This window comes from Phoxinus phoxinus, assembly GCF_949152265.1.
Source record: "Phoxinus phoxinus genome assembly, chromosome: 17".
Classification (NCBI taxonomy): Eukaryota; Metazoa; Chordata; class Actinopteri; order Cypriniformes; family Leuciscidae; genus Phoxinus; species Phoxinus phoxinus.
The window spans coordinates 30909667-30923461 of record NC_136892.1 but is presented as its reverse complement, the minus strand read 5'-3'; the positions used below and the strand labels follow the sequence as shown (position 1 = coordinate 30923461).

Here is a 13795-nt window from a genome sequence, read left to right as displayed (position 1 = left end):
TTTCCTGAGTGAAACAGCAAATGAGTTTTGAGACTAGTTTCCCATGGGAAGCTCTTTCCACACTGATGGCATGTGAAGGGTTTCTCTCCGGTGTGGATTCTCATGTGCATCTTCAAGCTTGATTTAGTTGTGAAGCTCTTTCCACACTCAGAGCAGATGAGAGAATATTTCTCTCCTCTTCTTTGAGTGTTTTGTTGAGGTTTCTGAAACTGATGGAATTTCTCCTCCACTTCACTTTGTTCCATCAGACCTAAAACGAACATATTACATTTCAAGATTAAAATAAAAGTACGTAACAGATGCATTTTCCCTTACCCATCTTAAAATTACACAAACTATAATATATTATATTAGCTGTAAAATAACATTAAAGGACAAGTTCGGTATTTTACACTTAAAGCCCTGTTTACAGATCGTATCTGATGAAATAGAACGGTTAAGATTAAACTTTGGACAGATACTGCTGTCGCGAGAATTTTAGGTTTATATCGCTTTCCCCCCTCACCCCCACAATGGTTGTCTATGGCCACTGGAAGATTCCTTCCTAAAACACATTAAACTTTCGTTTACAAAGACGTGAAACTCACCGAGTGGTCAGGGGTGTTCACTGATACGGTCCCCAAAAAAATCGCTGAAAAAGATGCATTCCAACAGGTTTTATCATAGTTTTTGTCCAACTCCATGACTTGTATTGAATGTGCTGTGTGAGGTGCGGTATTACTCCGCCGCTTGAGTGTCTATTATTCAAGCTCTCAACGGAAGAATCACGGGTGTGACACGTTTGGCAAAATAGGTCCTAAATAAACCTAAAATTCTCGCGACAGGAGCATGTGTCCAAATTTTAATCTTAACCGTTCTATTTCATCAGATACGATCTGTAAACAGGGCTTTAAGTGTAAAATACCGAACTTGTCCTTTAACTAGGAACAGATATGAAAATACAAGATACATTTTGGGGGAAATGAATATTGTGACAATAAATCCATTTTCCCATCTAGTATTTTCATATCTGTTCCTAGTTTATGTTATTTTACAGCTAATGTAATTGTGTAAATGAGGCTTTATAGTCTTAATGTTCTTCAGCAGTTATCAATAAAGAAACAAGAATGGACACTGACCTATTTGTTCCTCTGTATCTTCATCTTTTATTCTCCAGGATTCTTCCTCAAAATTCATCATTACAATAGTAACAGTTATGTCAGTAGCTTCTCCTGTAGTAATTCCTCCTCGATTCTTCTCCTGTGGGAAGACATACATGTTCAACAGTATTTTAATAGGTCAATAGCTGTGTGATGCTTAACCTTTTTAGCATACTAGCCTAGCCGTAAGCCTTGTTTACACTTTCGCCTGATACAGCACCTTTTAAACTATAGTGACTCTCCGCTCTAGTGATGGGAACACATATCCTAGCTACATATACTTCATATTTAAGATGTTTAATGATTTATATATTATATAGATTACACTTTCAACGGTATTTTTACATTTGTTCGGGCTGTTCTCGATGTATTTACACCATTCTGGCCAACAGGTGTCGCCAGCGTGCGGCGCTTCGAAAGAGTGAATCATTTCGTGAGTTTATTCGGAGTACAAAAACCTCCGTTTCTCCCATCATCACAACTTCTCTCCAGACTACAGCACACAGCGATTGATTATAAATGAGTACGAATTGTTACAACATAAAAACTAACTTACGTTATAGACTCCAGCTGAAGATTTCACCAAGATGTGCTAGCCTACTTGTGGCTGAGAGAACACTATTCGTCTTGCTCTATTGTAGGATTACTGGCGGGTTGTGAACTAACTAACTAAACACTCTGCCATCTACTGTGCTGGAGTGAGAAGAGAATTCAGTCTATATAAGGCTGAGTTCCTTTATCCCACACTGTAACATTATTATAGCACTAAAATCAGCAACAATTTCTCTCCTCATTTCCCCCATTTACATTCAGATGTTACTGACCATGTATAATAAGACTGATTTCACACCTTCATCACTCTGTGATCTTCATCACCCCTCAGAAATGTTGCACACCCTCACCCTCCACCATCCCTTTTATCCTTCCTCATGAACATGGTCTGGATTTAACTGCAGCTTCACTGCATTGAGTCTAAAATAAATTACAGTTGTTTTGTCTGTACATTAATTTTGTAGGCTACTAAGCTTTTGACTTTTTACAATAAAACATATTTGATGAGCATACCCATCAAAAATTAATTTATTGTATTTAAAAAAAAAAAATGTATAAAATATATGAGTGTTAGAAATGGAAAGCAGACGTATTTTAATATAAGATTTAGATGCATGTGATAAAGTATGATGCCTAAGTCTGAATAACATCACGTAGAAATATGTGAGTGTGAGCGCATAAAAATAAAACCATAATTGATATAGCTGATCTGAACGCCGACTTCTGAATAAATGCTGACACACAGATTTAATTCACAGGCTGATAAATAACTCGCAGCAGATTTAGAGCAGTTTCTTGATCCATAAAATATTTAAATGACTGACAATGACAACAAATGACGCCATCTAGAATTAAATATGCTAATGTTCACTTCATTAACTTCATATAGAAGATAATTATTCTGATGACGAAACTACACAGAATCTGCTTACAAAGAAGAATCAAGGTAATAAGATAATTCATTAATTGTTTAGCAAGATTTCATGTTGCCAAATTTTATCATTGACCGAAATTCATGTAAAGTAAAAGTTAGTTCATCTCTATTCACTTGATAGCAGCTGTAAAACAGGTATTTGTCACAGACCCTGAGGATATTTTATTTCATCTTAATTGTAAACGCCTCTTTAAATAAACAGTAAAATAAGTGATTAAGTGTCTGTAAGGTTTTTGCCATGTGACCCTGGGTCACAAAACCAGTCACATGTTACACGGGTAATAGCCAACAATACATTGAGGGTCAAAACTATCGATTTTTCTTTTGTGCCAAATATCATTAGGATATTAAGTAAAGATCATGATCCATGAAGATATTTTGTACATTTCCCACCGTAAAGATATAAAACATGTATTTTTGTGAGTGAATGCTGCACAATCGTGAACATAAATGGACAACTTTAAAGGAGATTTTTTTCAATGTTTCGATTTTTTTACATCCTCAGATTCCAGATTTTAAAATATTGTAATATCCTAACAAACCATACATCAATGGAAAGTTTATTTATTCAGCTTTCATATAATGTATAAATCTCAATTTCAAAAAATGGACCCATGTGACTGGTTTTGTGGTCCAGGGTCACATATTGTTTGATAATGCAGACAAGACAAGAGATCATGGTTTGCATTGATTGAGGTGTGGTGATGACGGATTTGTTGTTGTCCAGTTGAGCGTTGGCAGCAATTCATGCTATATGAAGTCCAGCGCAGTTCCCCGAAGTGATGCATGATCTCTTCATGATCTGTATGGATGCAGGCTACAGTCAGTAGTCAGTGTTTAGATTTAAATCTACTTAGGTTTTACATTGAGTGGAACATCTTGAACTGAAGCTGACAGAATTAGATCAAAATAAGTAATCAATGGTTACATTTTTTTTTCTAGCCAGTTAACAAGCTATTGGACTTACTTATCTAATATAATTGTTACATTTGGTGTCAAGCAGTCTTCCCGTGGTTGAATTACATGAAATGATATTACTGTAAAGTGAGTATTAGCACCCTCTTGTGTAAGTTTACGATTTCAGTTTGCACTGTAACTTGATGTGAAGTGAATCAAGTGATGATGTTACGATCTCAGGAAGGAAAGACCCAAAAGCAGAAAAATGCTTATATACAGTTTACTGAAGCGTAATAATGAAGACAGTACAAGCCTCATGGCAGCAAATCAGGTTTTGGACAGTTGAGAGGAGAATGATCAGGCAGAGTCCAGGGAAATCAAATCCGATCGTGAGACGAGAATCAATGTCAGGATGGTCAGGCGAAGGGCAAACAGAACCAACAAGGAAATTCTAACTCACGATTGGAAACAGGCACGGCAACAAAGCAATGCAGAGAGAGAGCCGATCGGTAAACCAGGGAAATCTAAACAGTCCAACTGGTCAACAGCAACAGCACAGTTTTAAAAGAATGGATCCTGGAGAGGGACGGGGAATCGCACAACCTGGGCAGAGAAAAAACATGTCAGAAAAACGGGCAGGTGAACAGCAAAAAGCACAGAACACACAGAGAACAAAAAGGAAGGAAGCGTAGATACGGCATAGAAATCAAGCAATAATGAGAGACAGGTGAGCACAAACAACCGGACGCGCTGAAACACAAACTGGGGTGTGTTTCCCGAAAGCATTGTTAGCAAACTATGATTTCAACTTTGGACGTTATCAGCAGTTCAACGAGTCGTGTTTCCCGAAACCATGTTCCAACGAACATTCGCAAACAGCATCGCAAAGTTGTGTGGTTAGAACGACAGATATCGTCCTGTGGTTAGAAGCAGTTTCTTGTTTGCGTGACGATGACTCAATAAATCCTTATCTTGAGCCAAATAAGTTAGCTGACATTCAGTACAATCTGTATCTTTTATTTAGAATACATACAAATGTCATTTACGTGTTTTAGTTTGTCAAGAGATTTAAAAGTAGTTTTTTGAAGAGTGTGCATGTGTGAACGTGCTCTAGTACGTAAGAACAAGTCTATGATTGAATCTGGAAATAAAGCAAAATAACTGAGATAAATGAGAAATATTCCTCAGATGCCGTGTCTGTGATTTATATCTAAACATCTAGCATTAATTTGATCTCAAACAGATTCATTACAAGTTATAACACCACCACGTGCGTGACATTATTAAAGGGGTGGTTGATTATGATTTCACTTTTCTAACTGTAGTTAGTGTGTAATGTTGCTGTTTGATCATAAACAACATCTGCAAAGTTACAACACTCAAAGTTCAAAGCAAAGGAAGATATTTGCTTTTAAAGAAATAGTTTTTTTAAGGACTACAACAAACGGCTGGTTGGGACTACATGACATTCCTCACGGGTTAGTGACATCACCAACCCTAGAATTTACATAAACCCCGCCCCCTGAACACGATTTATAGATGATCAAGACAGAATATGCTAATCAATGACTGGAAGATAGTTAACTCAGCTACATAAATTCATCATGTTGTCACTTCTTCTTGAGTCTCTCCATCATTGTCTGACTCCGGTTTAAACATAAAAGGCTAAACGTTTTTTTTACATTTTCAGTGCAAGTCTGTGTGAGTGCAAGCTCTTGTAGCTCCGCCCCCTGTGCCGGGAGCAGCAGCTCATTTGCATTTTAAGGGACAGACACAAAACGGTGCGTTTATGCTCACCCTCAAACAGTGACAACTTTAACATGCTATATAAAAATATCTGTGGGGTATTTTGAGCTAAAACTTCACACACACACTCTGGGGACATCAGAGACTTATTTTACATCTTGTGAAAAGGGCATTATATCACCGCTTTAACCAGCGTGGTTGAACGACTACTTTTCGGGAAACGGTCATGTCTAGTTGATTTCTTCAACGATGCATCGTACTATGGTAGCTGATGGAAAACAGAAACAAAGCAAGAAGAAAACAGAAGGGAGATCAAACCTGTGTTCTGACAGAAGAAGGAAACTGGTTCCTCATCATTATCTTCTGCCGTTTGATTATACCAGCAACCGCAATCTGTCATTAAAGAGCATCAAACAAACACTCATTGTTAGAATTGCACAATAAAATTGACATAAAGATGATGCTTTATCAAACATAGCATGAAGCTCAGAGTAGGGGAAATTTAAGTTTTCTTTTTTTTGATCCATGAAATGATGATGCAGGTCACATAAGCTTGTCACCTCGTTATCAGTTTCTTACAGTTTTTTATGATTTTCATGCATCAAAGGACACATTTTCTGGGGGGGTTTTCTGCTTATTTTATAAATAATTATATGCGTCGTTTTTACTTTTACTGAGATTTTGACTGACTTTTACTCCACTGTCATCATATGCATCAGTCAAAATGTGAATCAAAACCATAATTCTTACTGTTAGGTGCCTCTGATTCTTTGTTTTTGCTTTTCGCAAGATCAATTCCTCCAGCCTTCTTCAGTTCACTCTCCCCTTTCTTCAGTTCACTCTCCCCTTTCTTCAGATCAGTCTCCCTCTTCTTCAGTTCTTTCACTCTTTTATCCACTTCCTTCTCCCTTTTGTCCAGTTCCTCCGCTCTTTTATCCATTTCCTTCGCTCTTTTATCCAGTTCCATCGCTCTTTTTCTAAGTTCTTCTTTCTCTTTCTCATTTGACTGCATGATGTAACATTAAGATGATAAAACAAAAGCATGGTTGAAGAGTGAATTCAGGGTATGCATTTTATCTATTCACAGAAACACTGTGTTAAGTTTCAGAAGTGAAATAAAGGATTTAAATAAAGGAGTGAATCCCCTAAGTTCAGAGATGGGCATAAATAAATACATGTGTGTTTCAGACATCTATCGATTCGATAACTTTTAGCACCACCAACTTTAAAATAAAATGGGTTTAAGATGTTGTCTGTGCACCAAATGTGTAATTTAAACTCTCTTTTTTTTACGTTGTAGAAATAATGAACATTAAGCAGTGGCTTTCTATTCCCAACATGCTTTGCATAGGACTGGATAAGGAGAATAAATGTTGAACATAAGTGTTATTTTATTTGTTTTGATTTTAGTGAAAGTAAAGACCTGTTTAATGTTCTTATGTTTGACATATAAAAGAGTTTCTGTAATGTTGACGTTTTTGTGGTTACCATTGTGCTAAAGAGTAGATATGAGAGAAAAGCAGCTGACCAATCGCTCTCAGCGCGCCACAGCAAAAACACTGGGGCGCGTTTCCGAAAGCATCGTAAGCCATGGTTGCACGTTCGGGTTATTATCAGCATAGTTTCATGATACCATAGTTCTAACAAACATTTGCAAACAGCATCGCAAAGTTGTGTGGTTAGAACGACAGATATCGTCCTGTGGTTACAAGCAGAGTTTCTAGTTTGCATGACATATGGACTCAATAAATCCTTATCTTGAGCCAAATAAGTAAGCTGACATTAAGCACAATCTATATCTTTTATTTAGAATACAAACAAATGTCATGTACGTCTTTTAGTTTGTCAAGAGATTTAAAGCGTCATTTTTTGAAGAGTGTGCATGTGTGAACGTGCTCTACTAAGAACGAGTCTATGACTGGATCTGGAAATAAAGCAAAATAACTGAGATAAATGATAAATAGTCCTCAGATGCTGTGTCTGTAATTTATATCAAAACATCTAGCAATAATTTGATCTCAAACAGATTCATTCAAATTAGTTATTACTCCACATTCTGCGTGACATCTTTAACCAGCGTACCACTTTGCGACACTATGGTTTCGGGAAACAGTCGTGACTAGCTAGTTGTTAGCTAGCTTACGCTACGGGAAAAACCCTTTTCTCGAGAATACTGAAGCCAAAAATTATCCATAATTTTGTATTATTTTAAAACGCATGTTGCTACAGCGAGCAGACCTAGGCGAGGCAGCTCGCGCGCCTATTGGCTGCTCTGCGGCAACTTGCTGCAACCTATCGGCAAGCTGCCCGCCAGAATGGGCGTGGCTTATGCCTATATAAGCTAGATCCCGATAGGGTGCTCTTTGATTTTTCATCTCTTCAGTGAAGTGTTCACTCACATCACTGGATCTCCGGAAGAAGCCTGCGTCGTTAAAAAAATCTCTCACTCAAAACCGCTTTCCTGATGGCTCTCGGGTGGGTGACCTACATACGCTTTCTGTGAGTGCGACGTGCCTTGAGTTTGGGCCTAATGACTCCAAAGTCATCCTCAAACCAAGACATGGTTATGTCCCCAAGGTGCTTGCCACTCCTTTCAGAACGCAAGTTATTTCCCTGTCAGCTCTCTCTGGGTCTGACAGCGAGACTGACGTGAATCTTCTCTGACCGGTCAGGGCGCTGAGAGTTTACGCTGAACGTTCTGCTGCCTTCAGACAGTCAGAACAGCTCTTTGTTTCTTTTGGTGGCCGCACTAACTTGCTGGCCTAACTCTACCTCGAAACAGAGCCTTTCCATGTGGATAGTTGATGCTATCGCGCTTGCTTACACATCCAAAGGCCTTCATTGCCCTTTGGGCGTTAGAGCTCATTCCACCAGAGGTATGGCCTCTTCGTGGGCCTGGTCCATGGGGGGTCTCACTTCAAGATATTTGTATTGCGGCAGGCTGGGCCTCCCCGTCTTCATTTACAAGGTTTTACAACCTAGAAGTTCCTGCCGTACAGGCCAGATTGTTGTCAGTCTAAACAAGGTATCTGCAGTTCTGCCTGACTCGGTTCCGACCAGACTGCGTGTCATGCCTTGTCATTCCTATACAGACTGGACTGTGCTCAGTCCAGCTGTCATTCTACAGTTCAGGCCGGCTAAGGTCTACCCTGACTGTTACACTGTGTTAAGCACCTATTCATTCATTAGGCGACTGCGTCGCCTTCTGTTTTGTTCTAAGGCCCATTTCTCGTCAGCCTTGTCATTACCCACCTATCATATGAGCCCTGGGCTCATGCCCTTGGGACTATGTTGTGGACAATTCTCACCACGCACAGCGTTTTACATTGGGTTCCCGTAGCGAGAGTACTGTCGTAAGAGAACGTCTCGGTTACTAACGTAACCTCGGTTCTCTCTAGAAGAGGGAACGAGTGTTGTGTAACCCTGCCGTGCTTGTGCTGAGATCTGGTTTCGCTTGGCTTCAATCGATGAAAAACCGAAGAGCACCCTATCGGGATCTGGCTTATATAGGCATAAGCCACACCCATTCTGGCGGGATGTGACGACTGAGGGCGCCAGCGGCCTCATTGGTGCTTACGTCACAGGCCGCTTGCCGATAGGTTGCAGCAAGTTGCCGCAGAGCAGCAATAGGCGCGCGAGCTGCCTCGCCTATGTCTGCTCGCTGTAGCAACATGCGTTTTAAAATAATACAAAATTATGGATAATTTTTGGCTTCAGTGTTCTCGAGAAAAGGGATTTTCCCGTAACGTAAACTAGCTTACGCAACACTTGTTCCCTCTTTTAGAGAGAACCGAGGTTACGTTAGTAACGAGATGATTTCTTCAAACATGCATCATATATGTGAAGCAGCGAGTTACGTCGTTGTATGGGAAGGTGTGTCAAGGTTATTTTTGTAAACAAAAACTGAAATTAAAACTAAAACTATTGGTCAAAATAATATTGGTAGGCAACTTTTTCGTTAACTGAAATAAAATAGAAATTTCAACATTATAAATGAAAAAATAAAACTAAACGATACTAACAGCAGTTACTGAAAAACTAACAGAACAGAACACTAACTCGTTTGTTCGTCTGTTCTTTATGTAATTCTAGATGGAGGTGTTTTTGCCCATTCTACTGCCCGCGTCTTTTTTAGTTTTTCAAAGCAAAACCGCTTTCTGCACGAACCAGCACTTAGAAGCAGAAATTGACAAATATTTCCATTATAGGCCTTATGCAAATACAGCTGATTAATTCCAAGTAAGATAACCATCTCATGTGAAACTAAACAAGATACCACACATTTTAGACAAGATACCACACTGAGCAGAAAACGGAAAAAACAAATGGCCTAGCATGTCTTGCCCACAAATAGACGTACATTTGTCAGAGTAGAAGTAAACTAAATGTCTGGTCTGAATATGAATATGAATATGAGTACAACTATGATATGAGTATATGATATTAAAAGATGCAATAGACAAAAAGCATAAATGGATTAATACAAGAATAATGTTTGAAAGGATTAATCATAGAAATAACATAAAAGAATAATCATACGCATATTTTTTACACCACGTTTAGCAAGATTTAATTTTTAATATATGAATCATTTTTCCTTTTAAGTTGCATTTGTTTGGTTCTTTGTTCAATCTCAAACAATTATTTTATTTATTTTAACTGCAAACATTAAACTTTGCTGAAATTAAATGTCTTTAACTGGAAATGTTATGTTAACTCTGCTAAACTAGAACTACTCAAACTAAATAATAAAACGAAACTGAAATTTTTAGGAAATTTAAAAATGGTATTAAAATAAAAACTAAATGCAAAACTATAATAACCTTGGTGTGTGTGTGTGTGTGTGTGTGTGAACTACTCCTAACGTGTGTTCACTAACTGGATGGTTTAAATGCAGAGGACAAATTCTGAGTGGTCTTCACATGTCACTTTCACATTGACTCAATAAGCAATGACTGCGATATTATCTTGTTATGATAGCTGTGAATTTGAACAGAAATAGATAAGATTAATTGGTTCGAGGGCTACAACCAAAGACTTTAGAATTACACAAGACGCGTAACTCGTATTGTTTTGAATGGGGAAATGTAAAACCCAAAATCGAATCTGGCTTGAAAAGTGTTTTCTGTCATGATTAAAGCATTTAGAAACAAAATTAATGAGTTGTTGTCAGATTTCATTGGTGATTTCAAATATTAAATTTATTGTAAGTTTTGGAGAATTTAATGTTTCCCTATTCAAAGAGATGCGTTTCAAAGATGGCCGCCGAGTGAAATGACTTGTCTCAAAGGGACATTACAACTCGAGTACTTCTTGGAGTGACTATTATTTTATTTTTTAACTTTTTTTGTTTATGCTACAAATTAAGTTCCTTTAACTCAATGTAGCCTGCAAACTGTTGCGTTTTTTTTCTTTGCTGAGCCAACATTATTTTTTTCGAGTATAGGCTATAGTCTTCACGCTGTAAATTAAATGCACACAAATACTTATTAAAGCTACAAAAGTTATTCAGTCTGATTTTATCGTTGTACTTGTAATAATGACGCACTTTAAGAGCTAATTAGCAGCCTGTCAGTGTGAATACTGAATTTGAGTTCTCTTTCGCACTCCTTTTAACATCAAGCACGTCCCGCTCTTCATTACTCATTCATCCATGTTCCTTTTTTGCTCGAACGTGGGTATAGAAAAGGTTAAATCGATTCTCACTTCATATCATCGCCACGATATAGCCTGTATCATCATCATATTACCCAGTCCTAGAAAGCAGATTTGCAAAACACATTTGACTAGCTTGTTGACAAAACCAACAAACTAACTATCAAGACTGGCATGTTAACTGAAAGCAAATCTGAGCGATGTTGTGTTTTAACCTTAATCAACAAGTAGAATCAAACTTTGTCTTATTCCAGAAAACTGCATAATATGTGTTCGGTGTGTGTGTGTGTGTGGTTTAGTCTATTCCTATTGCCATCATGTTTTAACTGTTCTGAAACACTCCAATTATTGTGTGAACATGTTTTGCCTTTATGCATTTTCATTGTCAGTTTTTTTAAATAGCCTAATTTTTCAGCGATGATCTCTGACATTTTTTTTATCTGCTAAATGGAACAATTGTATATTTAAAGTACCACATTGAAATAAGCAGAATTGATAGGCTATATCAAAACGACAACTGCATTAGGCTATAATGTGAAATACTTATGAAGTTCATAAGCTGCATAATTATGTTAGCTGTGTCAAACTTTTAAATTAAAATTATTTATTACTTACATTTGCTGCCCCCATTTTCTTCTAAGGTTCGGCGTTGATTTGCGCAAAATCTGTTACAAAACCCATTTGAAGAAAGCATAAATGTGACGTCGAGAATCACGATATGACTATATGGAATTGCCATTTGGAGATGATCTATTCTGTAAAATAAGAATGAAGTGAAAGTAAGGAATGCTGTTTCTGACTCACCAGGTTTCCCCAAAAAATATGTGTGTGTTAATTTCAAACTCTCTCTGTGCAGTCAGAGGCTCTACTGAGGCAGATCTGATTCTGCACGATGTGTGAGCGACTCGAGCTGTCACGTGATGAACGAATGACTCGAACCCTTTTTTTTTTTTCTTTCTTTCTTTTTACAGTAGCCTAGATGCTCGATCCCGAAACCTCGGCATGAACGAACGGCTTAGATCGGGAGGTGAGGTCAACTGCATAGCCAGACCCAGATAAGCAATGAATTAATCGTTTATGTTTCTAATAATTTGGTCTTATCCTTGCATTGCAATTTTTTCTTATTCTAAATCAAATGTGATAAACATTTGACGTGTTTGGGGAATTTGGCTATTTGTAGGTAACAGTTTAATTATATTCTGCTTAAAGGACAAGTTCGGTATTTTAGCTACACTTAAAGCCCTGTTTAACTTTGGACACATGCTGCTGTCGCAAAAATTTTAGGTTTATTTCGCTCCCCCCTCTCTCACTACACAAATAATCTATTCAACAGGACTCATAATTAAGATTTATGGTTTTCCTTTATACCGTTGGATAGCATATATGCTACAGCAGTTTCACTAAACACGCTCGCTAGCGCCGACATTTAAGAAGGGATGAATGTTTGCTTCATGTGATGCTTGGTTAGTGAAATTATATTTGTATTTTCTTGCTGTATATGTACAATTTTATTTCAATTTTTCGTCTAAAAGTGACCAAAAAGTCATTCTACTCAGCTCACCATCAGTGTCGCCATCGCCAAACCGCTAACCCCCGTCTTAGGTCGCCTCTGTTTGGCCAAAGAGGATCTCACCCGTCGTTGAGAAATCACCTTGTAAACACTGGCAACCGCTCTTTTCCATTGCGAAATGTTCCTCCATACCACTCTCACCAGAACCCACATTCATTCGATGGCTTGTTTTTCATTATAACAAGTGTCTGCAAGTATACCAGGGGACAACACCCTGAAGAGAAGAATATTATAAAGAGATAATGGGGCTTTCAAGAGCCAGCTGAGACCATGAGGTGACTGGCATTATTTGATGTGTAGACAGTAACAAAACTGATGATGTTGGTTGCTTTATGGGCATGAAAATTGTATAGAAATGTTGATATTGAACTAATATGTCTCTATAGTTTTTAACTCCTGCAAATCATCAGACATGGCCTGGGATCATATCAAGACATGGTGGCTAAAGATGAAACAGCTTTTGCAGATTCAAGAGAAATTACGAATAACAAAAGTTCTAATCTGGAAGTTAAACATTTGTGAATGATCAAAGGTTATTGTAATGAATGTAATATTGCATTATGTCTAAGTTACAGTCAGTTGACAACATTATTTGTGTGTATAGTGAGAGACACTGCTTGAGTGGAGGAAGGGATGATACTCTCTCTCTGTCTTTCTGTTATCAGCCTAAAGCACGAGCAAAATAATGATAATGAACCAAAACAACCCAGCTGAATTATAAATAATAATAATAATGAACAGACATGCTTTGAAACTGGTTATGAGAGCATGTAACCTAAAGAAAAATGTGAAGTAAATATTTTTTAGATCTTGACTATAAACGGTTTATATTGATGTATGTCTATGAGTGTATGAGTGTGTGATGGTGACTGTACTTTATGTCTTGTATGTGTTAGTTTGGGGTACTATTATTTCCCGATTTTGTGGATATTGTGTCATTAACCTCTGGAATGAGTGTTTTATCATTACGTTCTCAAAACGGTTTCCCAGCATCAAAATGTCTGGTTGTTACGTTTACGGTTGCACTAATCGATATTCCACCAAGGGGCTTAAAGGTTGGGTAGGTAAGAATTGTCTAAAGAACTTTTTTTCAAATTGGCTTAAACTGTCGTTATATACCAATACATAATTAAAATGTAAGTAGGCCTACTTTGAAAAAGAGAGTATAAAAATTGAGTGACTATAGTGTATTTAATCTTCAAAACACAGCTCATTAATTCCTACCGGGACGAAACAAGTGATTGGCTTGCGCGACTGTCACTCTCCGTCGCCATGACTACCGCCACTATTACTAATTAGTCG

The 13795-nt window shown here is 37.7% G+C and overlaps 2 protein-coding genes across 4 annotated transcripts in view; both read right to left on the bottom strand.

Moving 5' to 3' along the window:
* Nucleotides 1-1834, bottom strand: part of LOC306984764 (uncharacterized protein) — a 43291-nt gene extending 41457 nt beyond the window's left edge. For both annotated transcript variants that reach the window (XM_079586438.1, XM_079586436.1), the window contains exons 1-2: nucleotides 1696-1834; nucleotides 1119-1239 (exon numbers count right to left, since the gene is read on the bottom strand). In XM_079586438.1, the coding sequence (XP_079442564.1) occupies nucleotides 1119-1179 (61 nt within the window). In that variant the 5' untranslated portion in view covers nucleotides 1180-1239; nucleotides 1696-1834. The remainder of the gene's footprint in view (nucleotides 1-1118; nucleotides 1240-1695) is intronic.
* Nucleotides 1835-3170: 1336 nt separating this feature from the next.
* Nucleotides 3171-13774, bottom strand: LOC306984451 (uncharacterized protein). 2 transcript variants are annotated; one of them, XM_079585837.1, is made up of 5 exons: nucleotides 11728-11859; nucleotides 11539-11588; nucleotides 6019-6274; nucleotides 5587-5661; nucleotides 3171-4125 (listed from the first exon to the last, which is right to left on the bottom strand). In XM_079585837.1, exons 2-5 carry the CDS (start codon nucleotides 11551-11553, stop codon nucleotides 4064-4066), a joined length of 408 nt encoding a protein of 135 aa, XP_079441963.1. In that variant the 5' UTR covers nucleotides 11554-11588; nucleotides 11728-11859; the 3' UTR covers nucleotides 3171-4063. The 2 variants fall into 2 exon arrangements, with proteins under 2 accessions (XP_079441963.1, XP_079441964.1); XM_079585838.1 differs by lacking the exon at nucleotides 11728-11859 and adding an exon at nucleotides 12485-13774 and having other exon boundaries at nucleotides 3563-4125; nucleotides 11539-11678.
* Nucleotides 13775-13795: the final 21 nt, after the last annotated feature.